Source organism: Xiphophorus couchianus, chromosome 1 (genome assembly GCF_001444195.1).
Source record: "Xiphophorus couchianus chromosome 1, X_couchianus-1.0, whole genome shotgun sequence".
NCBI classification, from domain to species: Eukaryota; Metazoa; Chordata; class Actinopteri; order Cyprinodontiformes; family Poeciliidae; genus Xiphophorus; species Xiphophorus couchianus.
The window spans coordinates 21,723,222-21,748,425 of NC_040228.1; the positions used below are offsets into that span (position 1 = coordinate 21,723,222).

The 25,204-nt window shown below is 38.6% G+C and overlaps 2 protein-coding genes across 5 annotated transcripts; one reads left to right on the forward strand and one right to left on the reverse strand.

Moving 5' to 3' along the window:
- The first annotated feature begins 326 nt into the window (after positions 1-326).
- col9a3 (collagen, type IX, alpha 3) lies at positions 327-18,762 on the forward strand. 2 transcript variants are annotated; one of them, XM_028019325.1, is made up of 32 exons: positions 327-674; positions 1,372-1,431; positions 2,460-2,495; positions 4,043-4,114; positions 4,231-4,284; positions 6,614-6,649; positions 6,968-6,991; positions 7,101-7,154; positions 8,461-8,514; positions 8,639-8,680; positions 8,770-8,826; positions 10,241-10,294; positions 10,382-10,435; positions 10,532-10,585; positions 10,705-10,758; positions 10,878-10,931; positions 11,453-11,506; positions 11,584-11,637; positions 11,722-11,775; positions 12,109-12,153; positions 12,240-12,293; positions 12,408-12,461; positions 12,998-13,051; positions 13,152-13,223; positions 13,598-13,633; positions 13,795-13,839; positions 15,251-15,283; positions 15,893-16,039; positions 16,124-16,178; positions 16,259-16,441; positions 17,598-17,675; positions 17,762-18,762. In XM_028019325.1, exons 1-32 carry the CDS (start codon positions 609-611, stop codon positions 17,944-17,946), a joined length of 2,028 nt encoding a protein of 675 aa, XP_027875126.1. In that variant the 5' UTR covers positions 327-608; the 3' UTR covers positions 17,947-18,762. The 2 variants fall into 2 exon arrangements, with proteins under 2 accessions (XP_027875126.1, XP_027875127.1); XM_028019326.1 differs by lacking the exon at positions 327-674 and having other exon boundaries at positions 1,414-1,431; positions 6,973-6,991.
- Positions 18,026-25,172, reverse strand: LOC114145760 (transcription factor-like 5 protein). 3 transcript variants are annotated; one of them, XM_028019330.1, is made up of 7 exons: positions 24,131-25,172; positions 22,428-23,004; positions 22,166-22,322; positions 21,915-22,068; positions 21,630-21,816; positions 20,656-20,797; positions 18,026-19,521 (listed from the first exon to the last, which is right to left on the reverse strand). In XM_028019330.1, exons 2-7 carry the CDS (start codon positions 22,994-22,996, stop codon positions 19,399-19,401), a joined length of 1,332 nt encoding a protein of 443 aa, XP_027875131.1. In that variant the 5' UTR covers positions 22,997-23,004; positions 24,131-25,172; the 3' UTR covers positions 18,026-19,398. The 3 variants fall into 3 exon arrangements, with proteins under 3 accessions (XP_027875131.1, XP_027875138.1, XP_027875129.1); XM_028019337.1 differs by having other exon boundaries at positions 24,127-25,172; XM_028019328.1 differs by having other exon boundaries at positions 22,428-25,172.
- Between the last annotated feature and the right edge of the window lie 32 nt (positions 25,173-25,204).

Sequence of the window (25,204 nt, forward strand, 5' to 3'; positions counted from 1 at the left end):
TTATTCAGAGATTTAGAGTTTTTAAAGGTGAACAGTCTTAATCTTGATCAGGTCAGGAACAACCTGACCTGAACTTTTTGCTTAATCTCTTTCCATTTTAATGTTCACCAACTTAAGCATGCATACTCTACTTTTTTACTTGACTTCTAAACGGCAACATGTTCTACTGTGGGTATCAGATTATTGTTTGTAAATAATTTAAAATAAATTATTTCCCTTCATGTCATGAATTACATCTTGTTGCTCTGTCACTCAGAAATCCAAACAAAGTAACTTGAAGTTTGTGGTTGAAAGCTGACAAAATGAAATTTCCTTATTCCGTTTGTTTTTGGCCACTTTCGGATTGGTCAGTTGATGTTTTTAACATTTTTAGCTCAGCCCACTTTCTTGGGCGTCCAAGCTGGGCGCCCCCCTCCTCTGCTTCTCTCACCCCTGTGTGTGGACGGCCGGAACTGGAGGCTCGGGTTTATCTGGGAGCAAAGAGAAAGCCATTCAGGAGTTGGTCGCTGTCAGGTGAAGGAAGGCTCTGCTGCTGGGGGGGGAAGGAGAGTCCAGAGGATTTGACCTCTTTTCCATTAAACTCTGGCTTGTGAGGACGAGTGCGGACGATGACGGTGTTCTCAGCTCTTTGGGTGCTCTTCCTGTGCCAGCTGCTGTGGTCCTCCTCAGCCCAGGTAAGGCTCCTCAAGCAGCTGCTGCACACACCTGCTGCATATCTTAGTGTGATGATGGTTTCCTCATGTTGTGAGGATGATTACTCAAAGGCCTTATATTTACATTTCTGCTTTCTTGTAACGATTATGTATTTTCATGCACTTTCTGCATTCAATTAAATTCAAATCTCAATGAAAGTACAGTTACTATTCTGTTCGGTGTTCCGTGTATGAGCATTTTTGCAGTTTTAAACCATGTACCTGTTCATTTAATGAGTAAATGTGAACTGGTTGCTCGGTAGCTGCTGCAGTCAGAGGTAAATGTTTCCCCTGAACCTGTGGAATGTGCAGACTGGAGATCAGTGCACACAATGCAGCCTCTGTTCTTTCAGCAGCTCAGTTCTGCAAAGTCTTCAAAGAGGTCCATTTATTCAATAATCTGAGCAAAAGAAACACTGATATTTTATTGTAAAATACTATTAACGCAGGAGGTTTAAAGCATGATCTATTTGTATTCTCTGAATAATTTTCTCTGTGTTTTGTTGCTTTGCATTGGGATTTATTTGATTCTATATTCCTGGATTTGAATAAAACCTGTCTTGTTGAGAGCTTTGAAATGATAACATTTGCCTATAATATCTAGACTTTGTTATATTTTTTGTGGTTCTTAGAGTATTTCAGGCACAAGCGTCCAGCTATATTTTGTTTTATCTTGCAGAGGACTGGCCCCAGAGGAACCCAAGGACCGCCAGGACAACCAGGAAGGGACGGCACTGATGTGAGTTGACCAGATACTAGATGTGCTCTTAGAGTTTGTCTGGAACCTGGACTGTAAACCAGTACTGATAAGACTAACTGGCTCTCATTAAACTCTTATTAAATTATTGGAAAAACAGGAACAAACTTCTGCCTCAGAAAGACTCTGCAGTTCTTACATTATTTGTGATTCGGTGACACAAGCGAAGGTATATTTGCTGTTCTCTCTTTGCCTCAAACTAGCTAACCACTCTCACACTTGTAATTGTTTTGATAAACCTCAATGACCAATGTTTAGTTATTCATTTTGTATGCTGTATAATGACTGCAGGAGTTTGGATTTAGTGTGAAGCCCCCTCTTTGTTATCAGTGGCCTCCATCTACCTACAAATTAAAACATTTTCTCAGGGTGCATTTTTAATTTTAGATTCAAGTTGCTTATGAAAGAAAAAGGAGTAAATGGAGTAAAATGTCTAAAAAATGAAACATTTCATCAGTCTGACTACTCCGCCTGCGTTTATTAAACGATTACCTGTTGGATTTAGGTAGGCAGGGCTTAAAGGTGTGTCTGCATTTATATGTGATTTTGCTTCCATTGTGTTTTTAACTATGAATTTTCAGTTTTGTTTAACACAGAAAAACCGTTTGCTTTTTAAATGTCACCTATATCAGAACATTTCATCCCATTTTAGCTCTGAATATTTTTATGTCTCCGGTAAACTTTGGGCACACAGAGGACCCATTCATACATTCCCCAGCCCTGTGAGAGCATCTAGGGTTTCAGCTCGCACCTCCTCCCTGCACCGTCTTCAAACCGCACTGAGGGTCTGAACATGTGACCAGCCCGCATCGATCCTGCTTGGAGCTGTTTGTGCTCCGCTGGTAGAGAAGTTAAACACTAAACAGTGCAGCAGTTGATGCTCGTAGCTTGGGTTATGGATGATTAAGAGGCAGCCAACCGCTGGAAAGCTGTACACCTGAGAGGAAGTCAACACTGAAAATGCTGTAAAAGAAATCTAACTTTTTTACCTTTTTTTTTCTTGTTGTCAGGGGAAACCAGGACCTCCTGGGTTGCCAGGGAAAGCTGTAAGTAATCCAGTCATTACGACAAACTGGAAGGACACAAAAGGTTTTATTTAGAGATGTAACATTTTCATGTTCCTTTGCAATAAGTTAAAATCATTTTTAAAAACTATTTAAAGGCTTTTATTCAGATTTTCCTGAAATCTGAGCATTTTTACAGTTTTACACCATGAATCCTATTAATGCAGTCCTAATGTAAATATAAAAACGTTATTGATTTAAAGGGTGTGTAGAGATAAGTCTTAATACAAAGAAAAGTTGCCATTTCTCCAAGAGATTATGTTAAGAAGGGCCAATTATATTATTATTTATTATTACTGGGAACAAATTTATCATGTGATTTATTGCACTAACAATAAACTCGAAGGTGAGGAGACAGAGTAAGTCAAAAAACTACTTAATATATTTTGCTAAAGTAAAAAGTTATCAAAACATGCAAGAGTAAAAAATATATTTGGTAAAAAGGTTGCAGAAGTACTGAGTGTTTGCTAATAGCATCTGATGCTACAATGATCAGGTATAATACAAACTAAAATAAAGAATAAATTATTACAAATGAACAAATTCAGGTCAGAGAAACGCACATTTCCTAATCTCACTTATCCACAACATAAAGCATCTGAAACCAATAATTACGATATCGGTACGTCAGAATAATGCAAAGTACTACCAGTGACAATATACACCATTTACCTGACCTCCAAGTAGCAGAGGCTTATTAATAGGAAATCAAATTAGAACAGTAAAGTTTGTGTAGAAACAAGAAACCCCACTTTGACATGAAATGGTGCATTTTTGGTTAAAGCATCTTTGTCATTGAGTGAAGTTACTAGAGGTAAAGGACCAGTTTGAAACAGTACCTGAGTCGCAGTACTTAAAAATATTATTAGACAAGGAGAAATTAAAAGTACAGTGTAGTACAATTACTCTGACAGACTGAAAGCATTTGTAAAACTCAAAAAAACTGACTGACGTTGTTGCTGTTTGAAACTGTTTCTACCACAAATGGTTCAAGCATTTGCAAATATCATCCATTGTCTAGATCTGCTTGTTGTTGTAAGGTCAGAAGGGGCTGGTGCCAGTTTCCAGCAGTCATTAGGACAGGCGGGTTCAGCCTGGACAGTTCAAAGTTCATCGCAGGGCAGAACATGCAAACTCCATGCAGAAAGATCAAGAACCTTCCTGCTACAGAGCAACAGTGCTGAGTAACTGCAATCCATCAATAACATATGAAAACATGATTGGACGCAACAGCTGCCAACTGCTTAATGACGCAGTTGTACTCGGGTTGCCTCTCTAAAAGAGATTCTTTTAATTGTTATTGTATTAAATACTTCAAAATATAATAAATTTGATCTTTATATTGTTCATCTCTAAATTCTGCCTATGTTGCAGCAGTAAACTAAAACACAGTGACAAAAAGCACTTTTTTAAAGTTCTCAGGATTATTCAGCTGCACACAAAAACACTTTATTTGTTTGCATTTTGAAAATGTACGCATTAATCTGCCTGGAAAAGGCTTTATTAAATTTCTCTTGGATCGTTTGCAGGGCCCAAAAGGGAAAGCAGGAATACCAGGAGGACCAGGAAAATCAGGTCTGCCAGGACTTCCAGGAATTGATGTAAGGGTCCAAAATCCTCAGGTCTTACAGAAATATCAACCTTACACAAGAAAGCTGTAGGTTGTTGAGGTTATCTAAAAGAAGGAACAAGTAATGATGCTGCTATACATCTCTAGGGCTTGACCGGTCCTGATGGTCCTGCTGGCAGAGACGGACCCCCGGGGGAAGCAGTGAGTGCATCTTCTGAACCTCTCACATGTTTTAAGGTTCCATTAGAAGATTTTACCCTTTCCAGCATAAACCAGCTGAAGTCAGCAACCACCAGGATCCATCAGGACCCTGCAGGTTGTTCTGGTTCTGTTAAACCCAGAGGCTTTAACAGGCACAAGGCCTCTGCTCTCTGTCACCATAAATTTGTCTAATTGGCTCAACTTCTTGGTTAGGAATATTTTTAATGAGGGATCAGGATGAGGTAAAATTTTCTGCTTCTCCCTAATCCGGCCTGGAATCTGACCCATTTCTCGCAAAAAAAAAAAAAGTAGAAGATATGAACTGCTTTTCTAAAGGAAACAACAAATAAACTCTGAATGGTCATTAAGACAACATCCTGTAATTTAACAAGACTTGTAGTTTTCACAATTCATCAGATTTATGAAATATCAGAGAATCAGTGACTACTGCCCCCTCCCAGCTAATTAGCAGACTTAATGAGGAAGCCAGCTTTAACTCATGTCGCTAATTACACAGATAGCCACATTGTGATGGCTGGCTCTGAGTGATTACGGGTAACGCAAAGTTTAGATGCCATACAGATTTATGAGGATTAGATACAAAATAAATGTTGTTGAACATTTGTTTTAAGTTTTCATCCAAAATGAAGAACAGAAAGGCCTTCAAAATATGGCAAGTTATTGGAAGTTAAGTTAGGTTATATGTTAATAAGTCTAACCAAGCAGTTTTTAAATTTCTAAACCTAATTGTAGAGGAAATGTTCAAATCAACAGCAACTAGGAAGTGTGATGAGCAGCTGCTCCAGCAACTGATGAGTTCATTGACTATTTCTACTTTCAACCAGAAATCCCCCTTATTTATAACACACTACAATGACAATCAGTTTTTTATAAACCTTTTCACAAATTTAAGTGGGCTGTGTTGACCTCAAGCTAAGCTAGGATACAGCTAACAAACTTGTATTTCAATAATTCCATCATTTTTTACCTAAAATTATTATTTTGTGACAACACTTATGTAGTCTATGTACATTTATGTAAAGTGCTGTGAAAAAGTATTTGCCTCCTTACATATTTCTTCTTCTTGTTTGCTTTTTTTGGTCACACTTTATCGTCTCATATTATCAAATACATGATATATGTGGTGAAAATAAAGTATCTGAACCGACATGTCAAAATGATTCCTTTCCCGTGGTTAAACTAAAAACCGATTGTTTTAATCACATTTCCAGGAGTTCAGTTTCACGAGCCACACAAAGTCAAAATTTTTGCCACCTAAACAGAAACAGTATGAAGTAGGCTAGACATCTCAAAGAGCAACATATCATGTCTCAGTCTACACAAATTCAAGACCAGAAACAAAATCATTGACATGTATGAGTCTGGAAAGGATTACAAAGTCATTTCTGAGGCTTTAGGTTTTAAAGTGAACCACTATGAGAACCATTATCCAAAATGGAGAACAATGGGACAGATGTGACACGTCCTCGGAGTGAACAGTTGACCAAAATGTCTCCAAGAGAGCTTCAACAGCTCATCCAGAGGGTCACAAAGACCCCAGATCAACGTCTAAAGCGCTGCAGGCCTCATTTGCTACAGTTAAAGTCAATGTTCATGATTCAACTATTAGAAAACACAAAGCATTTCAGGAAAAGAACATCAGACCTACAGTCAAACGTGACAGTTGTAGCGCGTTGGACTGGTTTGCAGCTTCAGGATCTGGAGGACATTGAGATCTGCTTCCTACCAGACATCAGGAAACCCTGCAGGAGAAAATCCAGCCATCAGTTTGGGACCTTAAGTTCAAATTCTCTCAGATTATTCAGCAGGACGATTTCCCAGATCACACCAGCATGTCTACTGCTGAATGGCTAACAATGCATCATGTATTAAGAGGATGTATTGTACAGAAGGAGTAAAAAAATATTATATTTATAAAGCTACTCTAAAAGAGAAAAAAAAATCCAAGGATCTACATTCAAAGATATAAACACACAAAAGCAGGGAATTCAACAATTAAAACCCTAAAATTCATTGGAGAAACATGCAAAAAAAGAAGCACAAATCCTGATAACAGGATGTTTTTGGAAGAGAAAAAGTGGACTCAACCAAACATAACTGGATCCAGGTCCTGAAAAAGCTTCATTCCTTTAGTTATCAGTGTTATGCAGAAAATCACTAACAATTTTAGATTTTCAGAACCAACAGAGGAAAAGATTAGCTGCACCATACAATTCACTGCTTCATATGAGAACTAATGGTGCCAATTTTTGCAGTTTTCACTGTAAACCAAATGGATTTGTCAGTGATTTTCTCTTGTTGGCTACAGGGTGAAGCTGGACCTCCGGGGCCACCTGGACCTCCTGTAAGCAATCACACACACTTCACACCTACAGCAGATGTTTCTCTTTGAGTACTCTTACATGAAGCTGCTTCAGGGAAACACTGGATATGTTCATGCTGTGAAAATCATCTCTAAACACACCACCAGATGAAGAGGACACACATGATGCTGTTTCCCCTTCAGTATCTGAAGCTGACATCTAATTTATAACAAAAAAAACCCCCACTGAAATTCAAAACACTCTAGCTGCAGGGTAAAAGCTATATAACGGATGTTGTTTTTGTCAGTAAAATCCAGGTTCTTGGTGTGACTTAATTTGTCTTCTTGTGTCTTCCGTAGGGCAGGGGGAGACCAGGAGCCCCAGTGAGTGAACATTTTCTTTCAAACAATGTCATTACGTTTTCTGATTGCACCCTGGGAGCTTGTGTTTGTTGCACTCTGATGGCTTCAACACAAACACTTTTGTTTGTAGGGATTACCTGGGACCAATGGGTTGCCGGGCGGAGTCGGACCTCAGGGAGCAGCAGTGAGTCCGTCTCATATATATAGTTAAGGATATTTCAGAAGGTCATAATTACGCTTAATTCTCTGTGGAAGGATTTCTATTAAAGAAGAGGCTATTTTCAGTGTAAAGGTGCAGAAAAGTGATGATTATGGTGCTTTACAAATGTATAAATCTGACCTGTTTCACACCATCAGTACGTTATAATTGGATTTTATGTAATAGACCAACATAAATCAATGCACAAATGTGAAAAGGATGGAAGAGGGTAAATCGCTTACAGATTTTTTTGTAAATAGAAATCTGAGGTGTGATATGCATTCAACCCCCATTAATCTGATGCCTCTAAGCAGGAATCAGATAAGCAGAGTCCATGTCTGTATAAAGATATCTGTTCTGTGAAAGTCTTAGAGGTTTGTTAGGGAACATTAATCAATAGTCAGCTTCATTAAGGCAAAGAAACACATCAAGTTGTGGAGAAGTTTAAAATAGGGTTAGGTCATCCCAAGCTTTAAACATATCAATCAATCATCTTAAAAAAATCAAACTATGGCACAACTACAAGCCAACTAAAACATGTCTGTTCAAGAGCAAGAAGAGCATCAATCAGAACTTCTTGGTAACTCTGGAGGAGCTGCAGAGATTCACAGCTTAGGTTGAAGAATCACTGACAGGACAACTTTTAGGCTTTAACTTCACAACAACAGACAGAACGAAAACAAACAGGCTGCCTCTGACAGAAAATCTTGCTAAAGGCTAAAGACCTGAATGTTGGTAGAGATGCATAATATAACAGTGGTAACGGTTGATATTAGTCATCACTTAACATATTGATATCTGTTTGATAAATAAAACTGTGACGATATTAATAACCCATATTTATTTTTATCTCGTTGCCATTTGCTTCTTAATGGGGGGGAGGAGACTGGTCATGTGACATTGATAGTGATGGAGCTCAGGATTTTGGAGAAAAAGTACTGAAAGGCTAATCAAATTCATTAGCTGTATATAATGTTGGTAAATATCGGACATCGGCCCAAATTTTAATTTCGGTTAATGGTTAAAAATTGGTCGTAGGATTACCTCCAAGAAGGAGAGTGATCCTGAATATTCATCTGCAGCTGCAATGGAATGGTTTGAATACTTTTGCAAGGCACTGTAATCATCTTTATTGTGTCAAACTACCGAATGTTACTGTAAGATTTATTTTAGAGGTGGACCTTAAGCTTTGCACCAAAGTGAGATTAAATCAGGTTGAATTAAAGATAAAGAGTCAGGACTTTTATGTTTTAATCAGAGCTGCTGAAAACGTGCCTTTATAATCTGTTAGGGTCCAGAGGGTCTTCCAGGACTTCCAGGACCTTCTGGCCCTGATGGACCCCCGGTAAGTGCAGTTATCATCACATTCTATCTGCTGCTGCTTCCAGCTGGTGGCTAAATGGGAACCAAACAATACAGTGATGCAGGAAATGAAATAGATGTGATCTGTGCATTTTTCCCTCCATCAGGGGCTTCCTGGCTCTCTTCAAGATCTTAATGGTGACCTTCTGGTAAGATGTCTGCAATGCACACCTCAAATTCTGTAATCTGAAAATGTGTTTTTCAAACTGAGAATGCATCATGTCTCTGTCATCTTCAGTGTCCTGCTATCTGTCCTCCTGGTCCCCCCGGCCCACCCGGGATGCCAGGATTTAAGGTAAAAATGTCATTTAATCATTTATTTCAAATAGACAATAAAAAGTAAAACCAAGAACAAGACAAATAGTAATGCCAATTAACATGCAATTTGACACATGTTTTCAAAAAGGAGCAGGTAGAAGATAAAAGATGCTATTATTTTCTGCCCTACTCATCCATAAACGTACCACACCAGTTAAACTCTTAAAGGATTTCCACATTAAATGACGCATAAACCTCACATTCCCATCATTGACTGTACAATTAATGCCCATTATTAACATCAACAACAGCAATTTTGGCCTTTGAGACACCCATCCTATACAACATATGCTCCAATCAGTTCATTTTTGCAGTTTTCTAAGCTTGTTTATATTTGTATTTTTATGTTTGAGCCCATAATTTAGTCCATTCCATAGAGTTACCTCACATACTGATATATGAAAATTCGTTTTGAACATTTTAAAACTTCCATTTGTGTTTCTACTGCTTCTAAAAGCAGCCAAGGTGCTTAAAAAAACCTACCAACCCCGTTTTTGCCTATATGTTTATGTTTTTTTGGTGTCTGGAAAATGACCCATTTCAAAAACAGCCAGAATGTAACGTCACAAATCAGCAGGTACTCACCTAGCAACCCCATCTGAGGCCAATGCGTTACCTAGCAGCCTTAGTGAAGCCCAGTGCATTACCTAACAACCCAAGCAGAGCTTCAAAATATTTGGTCAGCTGGTTTTACTGCTGTATAATGGCTACTGGAAAAGCAAGTGTTTTGTTGCTGACTTAGCATGCAGAAACCACTTGCTGCTTTCTTGTTTTTTGTGGAGGAGGCTCTACTGCTTTTCAAAGATGCACAGTTGTATCTGCATCTGTTTGCAGCCATTTTCATGTGCGAGTGTAAATGCTGATTTGGGGGCGTGGCCAGCAGCAGATTCTTTGGATTTAAAGTGACAAGAGGCCGTAAAACAGCTCATTTTGAAAGGAGCTACAACTAGGCGGATGTGAGCAAAATAGAATCTTATTGTGCACGAATAAATTTGTGCAAAAATGTAAAGAACATGCTTTGTTTCGATCTATCCAACCTGTATAAGGAAGCATAATAAGGACCTTTAAATTATAACCGCCCTCTTTGTGTCAACACATTTTTTTTTATATTGTGTGGAAGTTGAAGGTTTTTTTCTTTGAACATACATTGTATAGTTTTGAATTTTACAAGGTCACATAATTTCAGTATATTTAAAAAATAATGAAATTGCATGTTCCCAATTTCCCACTTTATGTATTACTCTGATTGCTTTTGTTTTGTGTTGTTTACAGCAGCTGTAAGTTTGCTTTGTATGAATTGCTCCAACAATTTATTTCTAGCTGTTTGGTTTTAAACACTGCCGCTCCAAGTCAACTAACCTGCTTCTTCCTATTCATGCTTCACCACACAGGGACACACTGGACACAAAGGAGACAAAGGAGAGCCCGGAAAAAATGGAGAGAAGGTGAACTGAACATGTGAGACAAGTAAATCAGCTGTTATTTATGAGACTTACCTGACGGTGGTTTTAAGTGTTCGCTGTCGTCTCCAGGGGGATTCTGGTCCACCGGGACAGCCGGGTGTTCCAGGAACTGTTGGTCTGCAGGTGAAAATTTGTCTCATTACTGGATATTATACCAAATTTGATCAACTATTTAATCCTCAATGCCTGTTTTCATGGTTCATTCATGGTGTGTTTCAGGGCCCTCGTGGTCTGAGGGGTCTACAGGGCTCAATGGGATCTGCAGGGGACAGAGTAAGCATCTTTACAGCAGGATCCCTCCTTCCTGCCTCATTTTCACTTTCAGCCCCTCTATAAGAATCAGACAGGTCTGGAGGCTTTGTTTGACTTCAGCTTCCTCTGTTTGTCTCCAGGGCTTCCCGGGTTTCAGAGGCAAACCTGGCATAGCTGGAATCATCGGCAAGACAGTGAGTCACTCCTGGTTTGTTTCATTTTTTATCACAGTGACTGTGTTTCTTGGTAGTTCACAGTGAGAATGGATGGCTGGTCAAAGCATAGCTGGGTGTGTTTCATCTGATGTCTGCAGGGCGACGTTGGGGAGAAAGGACCGCAGGGGTTCAAGGGACCTAAAGGAGAGATTGTAAGTCAAGATACAAGAACTTTAATTTTCCATCTATATGACGCACAATCATTGTGTTGATGCTGTAAAGCACTTAAACTATTAGTTAGATCATGTTCTTTTTTGTCCTCGGAGTACTTCTGCAATCTTTGTGCTGTTTCAACCATTCACATATGAAAACATTCAGCTCTTTTTTACCATGTAATTTCTACCATAACAGGTTTTAATTCCTAATATTAAATATGACAAAGTTTGAAACACTTTTAAACACATTTATTGAGCTTTAAACCTACAAAATGTTATTAAAGCACCATTTTAAAAGTAGAAATGTTCTTATAATACATCTGAATATGTACTGATCAGACTGTGTCTAATGTGCTATTATTCTTCGATGTATGCATTTTCTGCTAATATATTTTTAATTATTTGCTCTCTTCAACAACATTTTCTGCTTCAGCTCAGTTTTTTCAGCAGATCAACATTTAAATAAGAGACATATTCCTTCTAGTTAATAAAGTCCATGTTATGTATTTTTTTATCAGGGCAAAATTGGTCCCAAAGGAGCAGTGGGTGGAGCAGGACCCAAAGGGGAGCCTGTAAGTTCACATTAGGAGAAACTGAATGTGTGATGCACATTTAGATATCTGAGGGTCATATCTGATGATTTTTACAGGGTATACCTGGACGAGATGGGAAAGATGGAACGCCGGGGTTAGATGGAGAGAAGGTGAGCTGGACCTCCTCATCCGGGAATATTCTTCTGCATAAGCCGAGACCTGAGAGGTCAGAAGGTTTTTCTTTCTGCTCACAGGGTGATCCTGGACGCCATGGAGTAGTTGGAGAGAAAGGACCAAATGGACTTCCTGTAAATACATAATCAATTCATTATTCTCTGATTTATCACTTTATTCTCCATTCAGCGCCAGAGTTTGGTCGATTAAAATGTGCTGATATACTTTACAGCAGGACTCAATTTTTTGCTCACTTGAAATAATATTTACTAAAATGTGGCAAGGAGAAGTTGTAAGTTGCATTCAATGATGTCTTTAAGAATCATCCTAAAGGCATTGTTATATGCAACTTGTAATTTCTAGTTAAACTACTAGAATGTATAATTTTTGTGGCATTTCTGAGAACCAGAGTTCTTGATGGATTAGAAACTGCTTTAAGTTTTAATATCCTCTCTTTTCTTCTCAAGGGTTTGCCTGGAAAAGTTGGAGCTAAGGGGTCAAAAGGACAAATCGTGAGTATTTTGACAAGAAAACTGTCAGAACCTCAAGTTCAGAGGTTTGAAGAAGAGATGTTTATCCTCACTACTTTTTATCCCAGGGTGATCCAGGGAAGAATGGGGAGCAAGGACCCTCTGGCGAGCCAGGTATTCCTGTATGTATCTGATGGGATTGTTTGGGAGGGTCATCAACGCTCCACAGAGTCACATGACCTCTAGATGCGCACTGTCAGGCATCTTCTAACTTGTCCACAACCTGTTCTCTTCAGGGTGAAATTGGCGTTCCAGGAAACAGGGGGATAGAAGGTCCCAGAGGAGTGGCTGTAAGTTAAATACTCACTATAAACTGCTGACCAGCCAGATAGTAACACGATGAATTAATTCATCAAGACAACCATGAGACTAAACTGTTAAATATTTTCCAACATGTTAAAATAAACTGATCTCTACTCCAGTTTGCATGTCTGAGTGCTTGATAAGTGCAGATAATGGAAATAATATGAAGCACCAATGTTCAAATATCAGATCAACAATAAACAGTTGGCTTCTGCAGGTATTTACATGCTGCAAAAGCAATTTAAAAAAATTACAAATGTACCCGAGTAGAGTTAGTTAGAAATGGAGGAATACATGCAGGGACCAGAAAAGAAAATCACAACTTAGTAAGGCTTACACAGAAAAGCTTTTGTCTCAAGTTAGTCTTCAGGAAACAAAAAAAAAAAAAAACATACAACATGCTGTGCCTGCATAACAAATCTTTCACAGCGATGGCATCAGTTTGCTTAATTCCTGTTCTCTGAATTGAAATAGCCTCATAAATAGTCTAGCAGGATCACATGATTATGTCTCTTCCTAACAGGGAGGTATCGGACCAGTAGGCAATTCTGGGCCTCTGGGAGTAAAAGGCTTCCAGGTCAGCAACGTGGAATCACAAATTATCATGTTTTTTTAAAGTTATTAATATGTTATGGTGAAGTTACTGATTCTCTGTGTGTGTGTGAAATCTGCTGCAGGGAGTCAAAGGAGCCTTGGGCGACCCAGGCCTTCCAGGGCCAACAGGACTCCGTGGGGAGTTTGGTGACAGAGTGAGTTCCTGGAGTAAAATGGGTCCAACTAAGCCTTGAATATGGATAGTTTAAGAATCATCCTAAAGGAGGTTCTTTTAACAGATTGTTTGAAATTATTTAAATGAACACAAACACTACATAGAAGTCTGTGATCATATGAGGTAGTAACCAGGTCGTTCATCCTGATCAGTTAAAAGTCAGGCTGCAGTCAGGAGAACGTAGAGACACAAGGAGGCCTCCTGTTCAGAACCTGAAGACAGAACAAAGCCGCCCTTTATGTCCGTCCAGGTTCCCCTCAACCAGCCCACCTCGCTCCCCTCCCACTCTCGCAGCAACAAATTCTCTACATGTCTCTTATATATTGACTCCGTCTCTATTTCCCACCTCTTTAGGGTCCAGTTGGAGCTTCTGGAGCAAAGGGAGACATAGTAGGTCACCCAAAACCGTCTCTGATTGTCATGTTACAATGTTTCTCTTGAGTGTTTTCTCTCCAGCTCTCAACAAACAATAGAACATGATATTGTTCTTCCATGTTAATGAACATATGATGCTTTAAACAGCATTTAACCAACAAATTCTCCTTCTTTAGGGTGTGGCAGGAAGTGATGGTTTACCGGGAGAGAATGGAGAACCTGTGAGTATTTTGTCTTAATCTAACTAGTAAAATTAACTTTTTTTTAGTACCAGTCAGCTGCATGTTACAGCAAAACTCTGCTAAAACTAAAATAAAACTCTTAACTTATCAATACATTTTTATCTGAAGCATAAATCATAGCTTTCCATTGAACGTTGAGCAAATACACAATTAAAGATAACATTAAAATAATTATTTTTCAAGTTTTTACATTTACTTTTTAGAAAAATACATATTAAATAAAATTAGTAAACTAATAAAACAAACTGCACACTACTCAAACTTAGAAAAAAATGGGAGGCATTTTCTACAAGATTTAAACTGATTAAAACCTTGAAGCTTCTCTAGTATCCATTTGATTTTCAGATACTAGAGAATAAAAAATAAAATTTCTAATTTTATGACCTAGCAATAACGTTGAAGGAAAAAAAGGAAGAGTTTGGGAGAAGAAGAAGCTAATAAGTGAAATTCACAGACTTCCAGTGAGGTTTTCTGCATTCACTTCAGCCTCAGGACAAAGGAGAGTCAGTTGGTTTCAACTTCTGTGCTTTAGTATTACTTACTTTCAGGATAAACTGAACCTGGACTGATATGTGGCTCTCTCCTCGACCGTCCTTTGGTTGGCCCACGGTAATCACTTTCAAAAAGACAAAAACACTGATGTTCAATGGGACAAAGTCCTCTCTGCATGCCATTTAGAAATCAACCTCACAGAGTCTGAAGAAAGAGAAGAGAGGAAAATGATTCAAGTTGTGTCAAGTCCAGTGTGAAGCTTTCACATTCTGTGACGATTTGGGGAACCATGTCTTCTGCTGGTCTTGGTCCATTCTGTTTTATCAAGTCCAAGGTCAGCAGTCTGCTTGGACATTTCAGAGCACTTACTGCTTCCCTCTACTGACAAGATAAAGTTAAAAGTCTCTATCTTTTATTTATGGAGATGCTGATTTCATTTTCCAGCAGGCCTAGCACCAGCCCACACTGCCAAAAGTACCAATGATCATGGTATTTTTGTGATTGCTTTGGAGTATTGTCAACCTGGACTTCCTTAAATCATCTGCAGTGAGACAGGCTGATCACATACTCAATGCAGTAATTCAAGCAAAAGGAGCCCCTTTTGTTCTTATTATCAAAAAAAGTCTGGAAAAGCCTTTCAGTGGGATGGCATTTCTGAATTGAAACCCTTATTTTAATTGTCTTTTTATGTAATATTTTAGATATCTGAGAAACTGAATACTAGGTTTTCATTACCTGTAACCCAATGATCACCAAAACTAACAGAAATCTCTGAAAATATATAAATAAGTGAAATAAATGAACTTTTTGACAATATACTGAAATGCATCTGCCTTGTTCATCTGACACTGATCTGAAACTAAATGCTTGAACAACTAAGGTGTTTATCTATTTTCAGGGTCCGTTTGGGCCAGTTGGACAGAAAGGAGAGGTAAGATAATCAGTTTCCCCTGTCCTACATTTACAGAATCTCACCCTTCAAAGCGTCTCTCCAAATACAGTGTGTCTGCCAAACATACATCAGATGCTGTGTGGGTGTAATTAGCAGTGCAAGTTTGCTCCAAACTCCCTCTGCGTCTGTTCCTTCTCCAAACATTAAAAATGGCGCCTCACTCTGAGCCGTTTTTGCCCGCACGTCAAAGTCATGGCACATGACGGCACATTCCCAGTTTAATGGGATTATTTAGAGATAGGCACTGCAGGTTTAGCTTTATTGGCCTGTTTGCTGCTATCGCCATGAGGGAAAGACGAGTCACACAAAGCTGCAGCACAATTTGTGTAATTAGCGACACAGCGCTGATGAGCTTCACTCCCTTAGTCTCACTTACTGTTTGCTGTGCTCTTTGGAGTAATTATCAGGCAAGAAGAGTCCATATGAACCCACCCCCGCATTGTCTCAACAGGCCCACTTTGTTTTCCTGGTGGTGTTTAGTCAGCTATTAAATCTCAAGGAGGTTTTTAGGAGTTTGGATAAAAGATTACTTGTTTCAGCAAAACATACTGAGCAATTAAATTGATAAATCCTGCTAACCGCACGCAGTCAGGAAAGAGAGGTGAACTGGGGCCTAAAGGTGTGACAGGTCCACAAGGTGAGATCGGGGCCAGAGGGCCTCCAGGAAAACCAGGACTGATGGGCTTCCAAGGGGAACAGGGTCTGCCAGGAATCGCAGGAAAGACCGGTGTACCTGTGAGTAGGATTGTTTTAACAAACGGCTCTAATTTTATCGTCTGACTTTAAGTTACGTTTCATAAATGGCTTCTTGTGTTTCAGGGTAAATTAGCGAGTGAGCAGCACATCAGAGAGCTGTGTGGTTCCATGATCGATGGTGAGAAATCTTAAACATGTTCTCCAGTCATGATCCACACATTTACCAGAACTTACCTTATGGTGTCCTCCGTCATCCAGACCAGATTGCACAGCTAGCGGCCAACCTGCGGAGGCCCTTGGCCCCAGGAACAGTGGGCCGGCCCGGCCCCGCGGGTCCTCCAGGAAAGCAAGGGGTTGCTGGTTCGGTCGGGCATCCAGGGACCCGTGGACCGCCAGGATACAGAGGTCTGCCAGGAGAACTTGGCGATCCAGGTCCCAGAGGTACGAGAAATTATACAGTTTCTAACAAAGTGCACAAAATGAGTCCTCATATTGACTCCTCTCAACATGCCTCATCAATGTCGCCAAATAAATCAATCATTGTCTTGTCTGACCGTAAATCTTTTCTCCAGAAGCATTTTGGGTCATCCATTATTGGCATCCAATAATGTTAAACTGTCTTTACCTTTTATGATGGGCTGGAATGTTTACGATTCCTGGACTGTTCTTGAACGTCATAACAAAGTGACAGCATGTCGGCAGCATCATGCTGCAGATCGTTTCGCTGCCAGTGGTGCTGCTACATTGGACAAATTGAGTGAAATATTTAAGACAGAAAACTACCTCCAAATATTTCAATTCCCCTTGTAACTGTCCAGCGAAAACATTATTATGCCTCAAAAGTGCTTTGAAATGGATGAAACAGGCTGATTTTAAGATTTTAAAAAGGCCCTGACATCAACACTATAAAAAGCAGTCATATTATTTGGAAATTCAAAGTTGAAGTTGTTTGTTGTATCACTAATTCAAAAAGAACATTTCAAAAGCTGTTTTTACTTAACAATTTTTACCAGATTTTTACTTAACCTGGTAAAAACCACTTGTTTTATGCTTTCCTTCGTCTGGACTGAACAATTGTCGCTGGAGGCATGGACTCTGACGTTTTAAATTTTACCCAATTCATAACGTTTGCCTGTGACTTGTATAATGTACGAGTTCAACACTATGAAGCTTAGCGGAAGGTAGCTATGCTGTAAATAATCACCCTCGAGAGAAGTGCCGAGTCAAGCAAGATGGCTGTTAATGTTTAGAAAGCATGGTCAATGTGGACTGAACTACTTCGTTTACTTTCACTGTTGCCATTGCTAAAACTACAGGCAGAATACAAATCTAAAGCAGAGCAAAAAATCAATATAATTGTTCACAATTTCTCCCTCTGTTCGCTGGGTTAAAATTCTACCAGAGAAATCCAAGTGAATGGGAGAAAGCCCAGACGGAACATTGAAGAGAGATTAGAATTGGGAGGAATTACTTAGGAAGGCAATATACTTATAGGTACAAAACTGGTATTACATGCAGCATAAGCGAATACAACTAGTTTTTGGGTTTTTTTCAGAGGTCACAAAGCTGGAAATAAATGTTTTGTTTTTTATAACAGGTGATGTTGGTGAAGCAGGTGATAAGGGACCTGTTGGTAAAGCCATTGATGGGCCTCCTGGAGACCAAGGACACCAAGGTATAAGGCGGATATTTTAAATCACTATATGGATAACTGCCTCTAACACTTACCTGACCTCGGAAACCTTTTCTCACCCTCATTAGGTCTTCCTGGAGTACGTGGGATTGTCAAAGATGGCCGTGATGGGTCTCCTGGAGATCCGGGTGAGCCTGGAGAGTCTGGCAGGGCAGGTAGGACTGGGCATCAGGGTCCTCCAGGGATCTGTGATACAACAGCCTGCCAGGGAACGTCACCAGCTGGGAAATCCTCAAACCCCAAAAACAATTAAACATGACTTCCTGCAGCCTTACCGCTCCGCTTTTAGGAGGGAAGGTTAACACGAGGAGGAGAGGAATGACAAGAGAGCGTTCACAACAAGTCCTCTTTATTTAAATACATGCATCACAAGGGAGGAATAACATCTACAAGTGTGAATGGAGGAACATCCCAAGAGTGACAGGAACACCAAAGCAACCGAGAGACCCAAAAGATTACAGGTAACATCTTGAAATAAAGCAGATCAGGCAAGGAAAAGAAAACAAGAGAACAACTGTAGTGACTCAAAAGTGTCACATAACAACTGGCATAAGTTTGTAAATGTTTCGATGCTCCATTTGTTTCGATTATCATCAACGTGACAACTGTGACCGTCTCTGATGTGAACGCCCATTTGACACGGCTTATTATGTGAATCACAGGTGTTACTTCAATATACAAACTGACAGTGTAAAATATGGACAAAGGTGCTGGAGCTGTATATGTACTATAAAAGTAATAAAATAACAATTTCCCAGGTGCCCCGAAATTATGTAGAATAATGCAAAAAAACAAAAACTGTTTGGTTTTTTTTTTACAGCTTTTTTTTTGTTTACAGCTTGTTTTTTTATATAACTTGTAAAAGTTATATATTCACCTTTAGTGAAGGTGATTCACTAAAGGTAAGAGAATAAGATAAAACTTGTGGATGCATGAATCAGACCTGTATAATTCATAAAGAAATTAGAAAAAGTGTATTTTTATTTTTTGGTTTTTCAATCAGCAATAACCACATCCACTGTGTACCGCCGGTGCTGTAACTATTAAATATACATTACTTTAAATACTATTTATTATTGTGGGTGACTGTTGTATATACAGTAAGATGCTACAGCGACATGTTGTAAGAACAAATAAAGCCACTTTTCAGTAAAACAATACTCTTCTCTACATATCAAATGAGCCCAACACTTCATTATAACTCCATTAATTCACTATTGTCCCAAGGTTATATATAAAAATGCATAAATATTAATACAAAAGACAATATACAGAGTATTGTAAGTTTAAGAACATCAGCTGTAAAAGTAACACAACAGAACATTTAAATAAAATACAAAAATGACACATGAATAAAACAAAATGGGTCGAGAGCAGTCTTATTCCCATATTCAATTTTTCAAAAGAAAACAGTGCCATCTAGTGTGAAATACAGTTTTTAAAGTTTAGCAGCTGAATGGAACTGGTTTTGGCAATTCTGATACTAAAGTGACACTTAGTGGTCTTACAATGCAACTGCAGAAAACCTGCTATCTTTGAGTGTCTCTCAATCAGACAAAGGGAACTTTCCACTCTCTAAGGTAGAGTTAAATCATAAACTTTTCAAACACATAAAATAAACCTTTCAGTTAAGCCCTACAGACTCCCTCGGTTTACTGACTCAATTTAAAGTGCCGTCTTACATGTGGATTAAACGTGAAGCAGATCATTGCTCAGCTGCAAGAGAAGTGCTCAGTGTCTTGTCTTTCTTTGGGTTGGATGGTTTACCTGGAGAGGGGCTGGACTTTAAAAACCTCTCTCTCTCATTATTGAAGACCTTCTGAAACTCCTGCCAAAGAAGAAATTTTAATTTCAGATATTTTCAGCCTACCTACAGTCATCAGAGAAAGGTCTCAGAAGTGGAAGATAACTTTTGGAGTTTTTTGTTTTTATACTAAACTGAACAATTAACAACATCTTATAAGTTGGGAATGCACACAATTTACAGATATAATTATTAATTGACAGCCGATCTTAATTATTCTGTGACTTGGTCACAATTTGTCAGCTTCTGCTTTCCTTTACTTCAATATGTAATCTTTTTGTAATTCAATGTAATTTTAGTCCTGAAACATGGTTCTCCATAATGCTCAAAAATATAATGATCATCACCAAAAAGTACAGCCTGATGGAAGATTCTGTTTTCAGCTGTTTTCTTGACCATTTACTGGAAGTGGAAGCACCTTCACAGAGGGAGCTTATTAGGAAGCCTCATTGTGAGCACAGCCTGGGACTCAATAAAGCATTCACCTATACTTCTTTGTTTTCCTACCTGTATAAACATGAAGAAAGAGACTTAACTGGTTCTGAAAAGTTAAAATTAATTTTAAAAAGACATAAACACGAATCAACTAGACATCTATTCTATTCCAGAGCTGTTATATTTCAGAAATGCAACCTGAATGGAGACCCGATAAATACAAAGTGTTCAGGTTCAACAGACAAGAGCAAGAAAGATTGAAACCCGACCACCACTGCGTAGGACACACAAGGTGAAACTGGGCCAAGAAATATTAGAAGAAAATCGGATCAGATGGACGGACCTGTGGCTGGATCAGTAACAGGTAACAGAGCTGCACTTCAACTCAGAAGCCAGAAAGGTGGAGGTGAGAAGACTCATCTTCTCCTGCTGGAAGATGATGAGTCTATCTTCATCTTCTAGTTGAAGATGGACTCAAAATCAACTCCTAAAACTACTGACAGTTTTTAGAAGTCACTTTTCTTCAAGCAAAAAAAATAAAACTTCATAATTGTGCACACAGGGTACATAACTGCAAAGAAAAAGCTATTTACAGTAAAAAAAATAAAAATAAAAAAAAAAAACAGGTCTACATACAGGCATATCTTGAAAACAGAAATAAATTCAAGACAAAAGAAAGTGCCTGAAAATGGCTTTATAAGTTGATATTCTACACAGGCTTACCTCCTTGAAGCTGTCTCCATACATTTTTTTGATGTATCTTAGATAAGCTGTGGTCCACTGCAGCGTCGTGACTTTGTCTGTGTTCGAGTCACAGAATGGCACCATGGTGTTCAGCTCATCACAGCAGGAGCGGATCCTCTTCCTGTCCGTCACCAGACACATACAGTAAATCAAGTAGCATTGTATTGTTGTCTATCGAGTCATTTCCTAAGATTCACATACTACTTATGTTTATCTTTTAATAATTTATTCAAGTCCTATGATTTCTTTGTTTCAGCGATTTTGTTTCAACAGCTTTCAAGAGTTTCAGGAACCCCTGATCATTCATGTAACTTCATTGAAAAAAATTATTCTTTAGAAAAGTGAACTGAGGATGCTAACATTAGTGTTGGGGACGTCTGTGCTGCTGCAACACGTTTTGCTAACTCCGTTTTGCACAACTTGCACACAGTAACTGTCTTTTCCAGTGTCTCATCAGAGTTTTTTGAATGGTAAATGGACTGAACTTATATAGCGCTTTTCCAACCATTTTGACCACTCAAAGCGCTTTAATCTAGAGTCACATTCACCCATTTGCACTCACAAACGCTCACACATTTATACACTGATATGCAGATCGGTAGGCAATTTGGAGCTAAGGAATCGAACCTACAACCTTCCTATCACAAGACAACTACTGTACCCACAGAGCCACAGTTGAAGCAAAAATTATCCCCTGGTGTACCAAGAGAAACTATTCCAGCACGAACCTTTGTATGTCCAAAAAAATGTAATTGTGTTAAAAATTTTAACATGTCAAAATCAATCCAATTAATTAATTTAAATTAATACATAATCCACATGAGTTGTGGATTTTGTGAGCAATATCGGAGAAAGCAATGTTGAGTGTGCAGCCAACATTAAATCTAAAGAAAATACTTTATAAGATGAAATACGAGGTGGAAATTCAACTAACACAGTTTAATATGGCTCACCTGCGCTCCCTCTCTTTGCTGTTGTGTTTTTCCTTGCGTTGGGTCAGTGACAATGAAGATCGGGCTCTTTTGCAGCCGCCCCTCCTGGACTTCTTGGATGGTTTTGGAGCAGTTTTAGCAGCTTTGGGAGGTTCAGGGCACAAGCTGCTGCAATGCCCTCTGTAAACAGCATGTGGCACCACATCCTCTGTGTAAAACAGCAATGGGACACAGACTTAAAAAATGCTGTGTAGTTTAATAGACAAAGAAATTAACAGAGTTTCTACTTAGAGTAATGACTCGTACTTTCAGTGAACATCAACTCCTGCTCTTCTCTGGGGTTGCTGCTGTCAGCGTAGACGGTTTTTATCACAGAGGTCTCAGGGTGAAAGCTAAATGAAAAACTGGGGGGCATTATTAAACCCTGATGTATGTTGGGCTCAGCCATGTGTGCAATAACCTGCAATTGCAGCAGAAAACATTAAGGATTAAACTGTCTGATTAAACGTGCTGCCTAAATCTATGAAATTGATTGGTGATGTTAATTTCTATCCCACCTGCCCAAAGACATTGGTTATCGGTTCGAAAACACCTCCGACATGAGAGCTAGAGAGCTTAAAAGAATTTGCTCGGTCAGCTTTCACCCACTTTTGTGTTTGAGGATGTGTGGATGCCTCTTGAGCCTCTGCTGAGTGTTCAAATACTGTCAAAAGACTGAAGAGAACAGAAAAGCAAAGGTTGCTGCACACAGTGCAAAAATAATAACACAACAGCGTTACACGTCCTAAAAAATTATTACATTATATAACTGAAACTAACTTGCTGAGAACAGCAGAGTGGCTATCCGGCTGCGTTGTGGTGTCGGCACACATGCTGTTGAATCTTTTCTCCAGACACACTCTTGCAGCTGATATGGATCGGTTCTTGGAAAACTCCTCTTTGACGGTCACCTTGATTGGGCTTTCTTCACCTCTGATTCTGGCCAGCACAAAACTTGGAACCTCACCATAAAACACAGGAGTCTTTTCCCCTGGCATTACCAGATTGTGGTCATCATTTGAGGTTGAAGTTGACAAGTCAATGGCTTGACTAGACGTGTTGGGGGAAATCCCTGTAGAACAAGTGGCATTTTGAACTGCTACTATAGCTGAAGATGGACTGGTATCAGAGTCATCTGAAAGCTCAGGCTCCACTTGCGACTGGTTGAGGTGCTGAAGGTGAGAGTAATCAAAATCTGACATCTCTGTTAGATCAAACTCTGAGCTAGTTGTCAGCCCCTGACTCTGGGTCCCGCATGCACCTTGGCTCCAAATCAAACCGATGACATCAGAGGTGTGTTCACTTGATGATGTATGAAGAGTTTTATAAACTGGGTGAAGGGATGACATGTTTCACTCTGAAGATAGAAATGAAATAAATAAAAATATGACTTATTTTAGAGGCCAAAACCCACTTCAGGTTAATCACTGTTAAACATTTTGAATTAAATAAAGATTACGCCAGTGTATTTTCTTAAGCACTTAAGTATAAAGTGGAAGTAAAATTATGCCATTTTCAAAACCTGCAAGTCTGGCATGCATCTGTAAAAGCTCAACTTTACTCTGGCCCCCCTAAATAAAATGTCACTAAATTAGTAAATAGACTGCATCAGTTTATAATATAATTTTAGTATAAGTACGGATGTTCTGTGAATGCTTCAGAGGCCCAGGTGAGAGGAATCTTAAGCGGCCAAGAGGTCCATAGTAACTCTGGAGGGGCTGCAGAGAGTCACGGCTCAGGTGGGGAAATCATGCACAGACATATTAGTCATGCCACACTAGCCCCATGATGACACAAGGTGATGTCTGGCTCATGCAATTGGGATAATTGGATAGATGAGATTAAACATTTTTGGTCCTAATCTTGAGTTATTATGCATCGAACAGGCAAAAGAATAAATAAAATTGAACTCAAGACATGCTAAGCTAGTGAGGACCTAAATTCTGTTAGAAATTGACTCAAAAACATACAAATAGACACCAGTCTTTTCAGATGTTATATTTAAAAGAACTTTAGAAACTATTTTGTCTTCACTTAAGTATCGTGTGCTATTTTGTTAAAATAGCTGGTAAAACATTTATGATTGTGGTGGTTGCATAAGAAAATGTGAACAAAAGTATAAATTCTTCAACATCTTCAACTTTTATAATGGTTAAGCTAAAAGTTTCGTACTAAGGAGCCCTACATTACGCTGCTGGTTGATCCAATTAAACAAAACTTCCTCTCATTAAGAAAGACAAAAAATGCGAAATTTATTAATTTATTGGTTATACTGAGACAAAATATGCGTACATTAACACATACGTACTATGGCACGGCATATATTAAGTTACATTTTTATTTACAAAAGCATAAAAATACGTATAAAGATTGCTTATGATGAGACAATGAAAAACGGCTACCTTAAGAGTAAAAAACTATTTGATAAATTCTTAAACAAATGTACCTAAACATACCGATATCAACGAATAATTCTTACTCACGAGGCGGTTGATGGAGGTATTTCTTTCCAAATGGATGAATTTTGTTTCTTCAGCATTTAAGCGTTGTTTACCATAATTAGCAGATAGCTGGTGAACGCTACATTAGCATTTTAGCTAAGCGACTACAACACTAACGTTCGGCTACATACCCCGTCGCCATCTTTGAATGCACTACACAATACCCATACCAATACCCATACCTAAAATAATTAATTATAAAAGTTTGCTTTATATATATGCATATATAAAAAAGTAAAATAGTTCCTTGCAGCTAGATCCCTTTTGCTTACTTCAGAGATAACTTCTGAATTGATGGTCGGAAAAGTGATGTACGACGTCAATTATGTTCCGAAATGTATCAGAATTTTAAAGAAAACCTAATTATCTAAAATATAACATATACTCAGTTTTAGAAAGAGTATTAGATGTTAAGTTTTTGTTTATTTTGGCATTCACTTTTATAAATCAACATAAACGCAAATGTACAAAAACCAGCTTTATCAAGTAAAGTTTACTGAAAGCATGACAGCACTAATTAACCCTAGAAGAGTGACAGAAAATATTCAGAATCACTGTGTGCGAGGAAAAGACAAGCACCAGTTCCCCTCATAACTCATCAAGGATACGTGTGTTTATATATGAAATATTCATTCTTAATGTAATGACATGTCAGGTGAAATATTGGAAAATGTGGGTTATGAGAGCAGTTATTTCAATAATATCAAACTGCTGCAAATAAAAAACATAACTATGCAAAAATGTGCAGCTGTAGAATGTTGGATGGAGTAACCTGTTATTACTAAAATGTCAGATTCCCTCAAAACCCCCCAAAAGAAATTGTGAAGGTCAAATCTGACCTTCTTGTCTTCAATCTGACATTGTTGATAATTTTTTTATGCTTACCATTGAATGAAGCCTTTCAACAAAAACACATCTCTCCTAATTGTAAAATTAAAACACCCTCCTAAAAAAAGACAAAGAAAACCCTCCTTCCACCTTATCATAAATATAAAACACACTTTTGGGGTAGATGACATAACATGAGAAGTTTTTACTCTTTTTGGAAATAAAAAA

Coding starts and splice junctions, on each gene's coding strand:
- col9a3 (XM_028019325.1), top strand. CDS start 609: ATGACGGTGTTCTCAGCTCTTTGGGTGCTCTTCCTGTGCCAGCTGCTG. Junction 4,285..6,613: donor ACGGACCCCCGGGGGAAGCA/GTGAGTGCATCT, acceptor TGTTGGCTACAG/GGTGAAGCTGGACCTCCGGG. Junction 11,776..12,108: donor AAGGACCAAATGGACTTCCT/GTAAATACATAA, acceptor TTTCTTCTCAAG/GGTTTGCCTGGAAAAGTTGG.
- LOC114145760 (XM_028019330.1), bottom strand. CDS start 22,996: ATGTCATCCCTTCACCCAGTTTATAAAACTCTTCATACATCATCAAGT. Junction 20,798..21,629: donor AGCAAAGAGAGGGAGCGCAG/GTGAGCCATATT, acceptor GGTGACGGACAG/GAAGAGGATCCGCTCCTGCT. Junction 19,522..20,655: donor ATGGAGACAGCTTCAAGGAG/GTAAGCCTGTGT, acceptor CTTCTTTGGCAG/GAGTTTCAGAAGGTCTTCAA.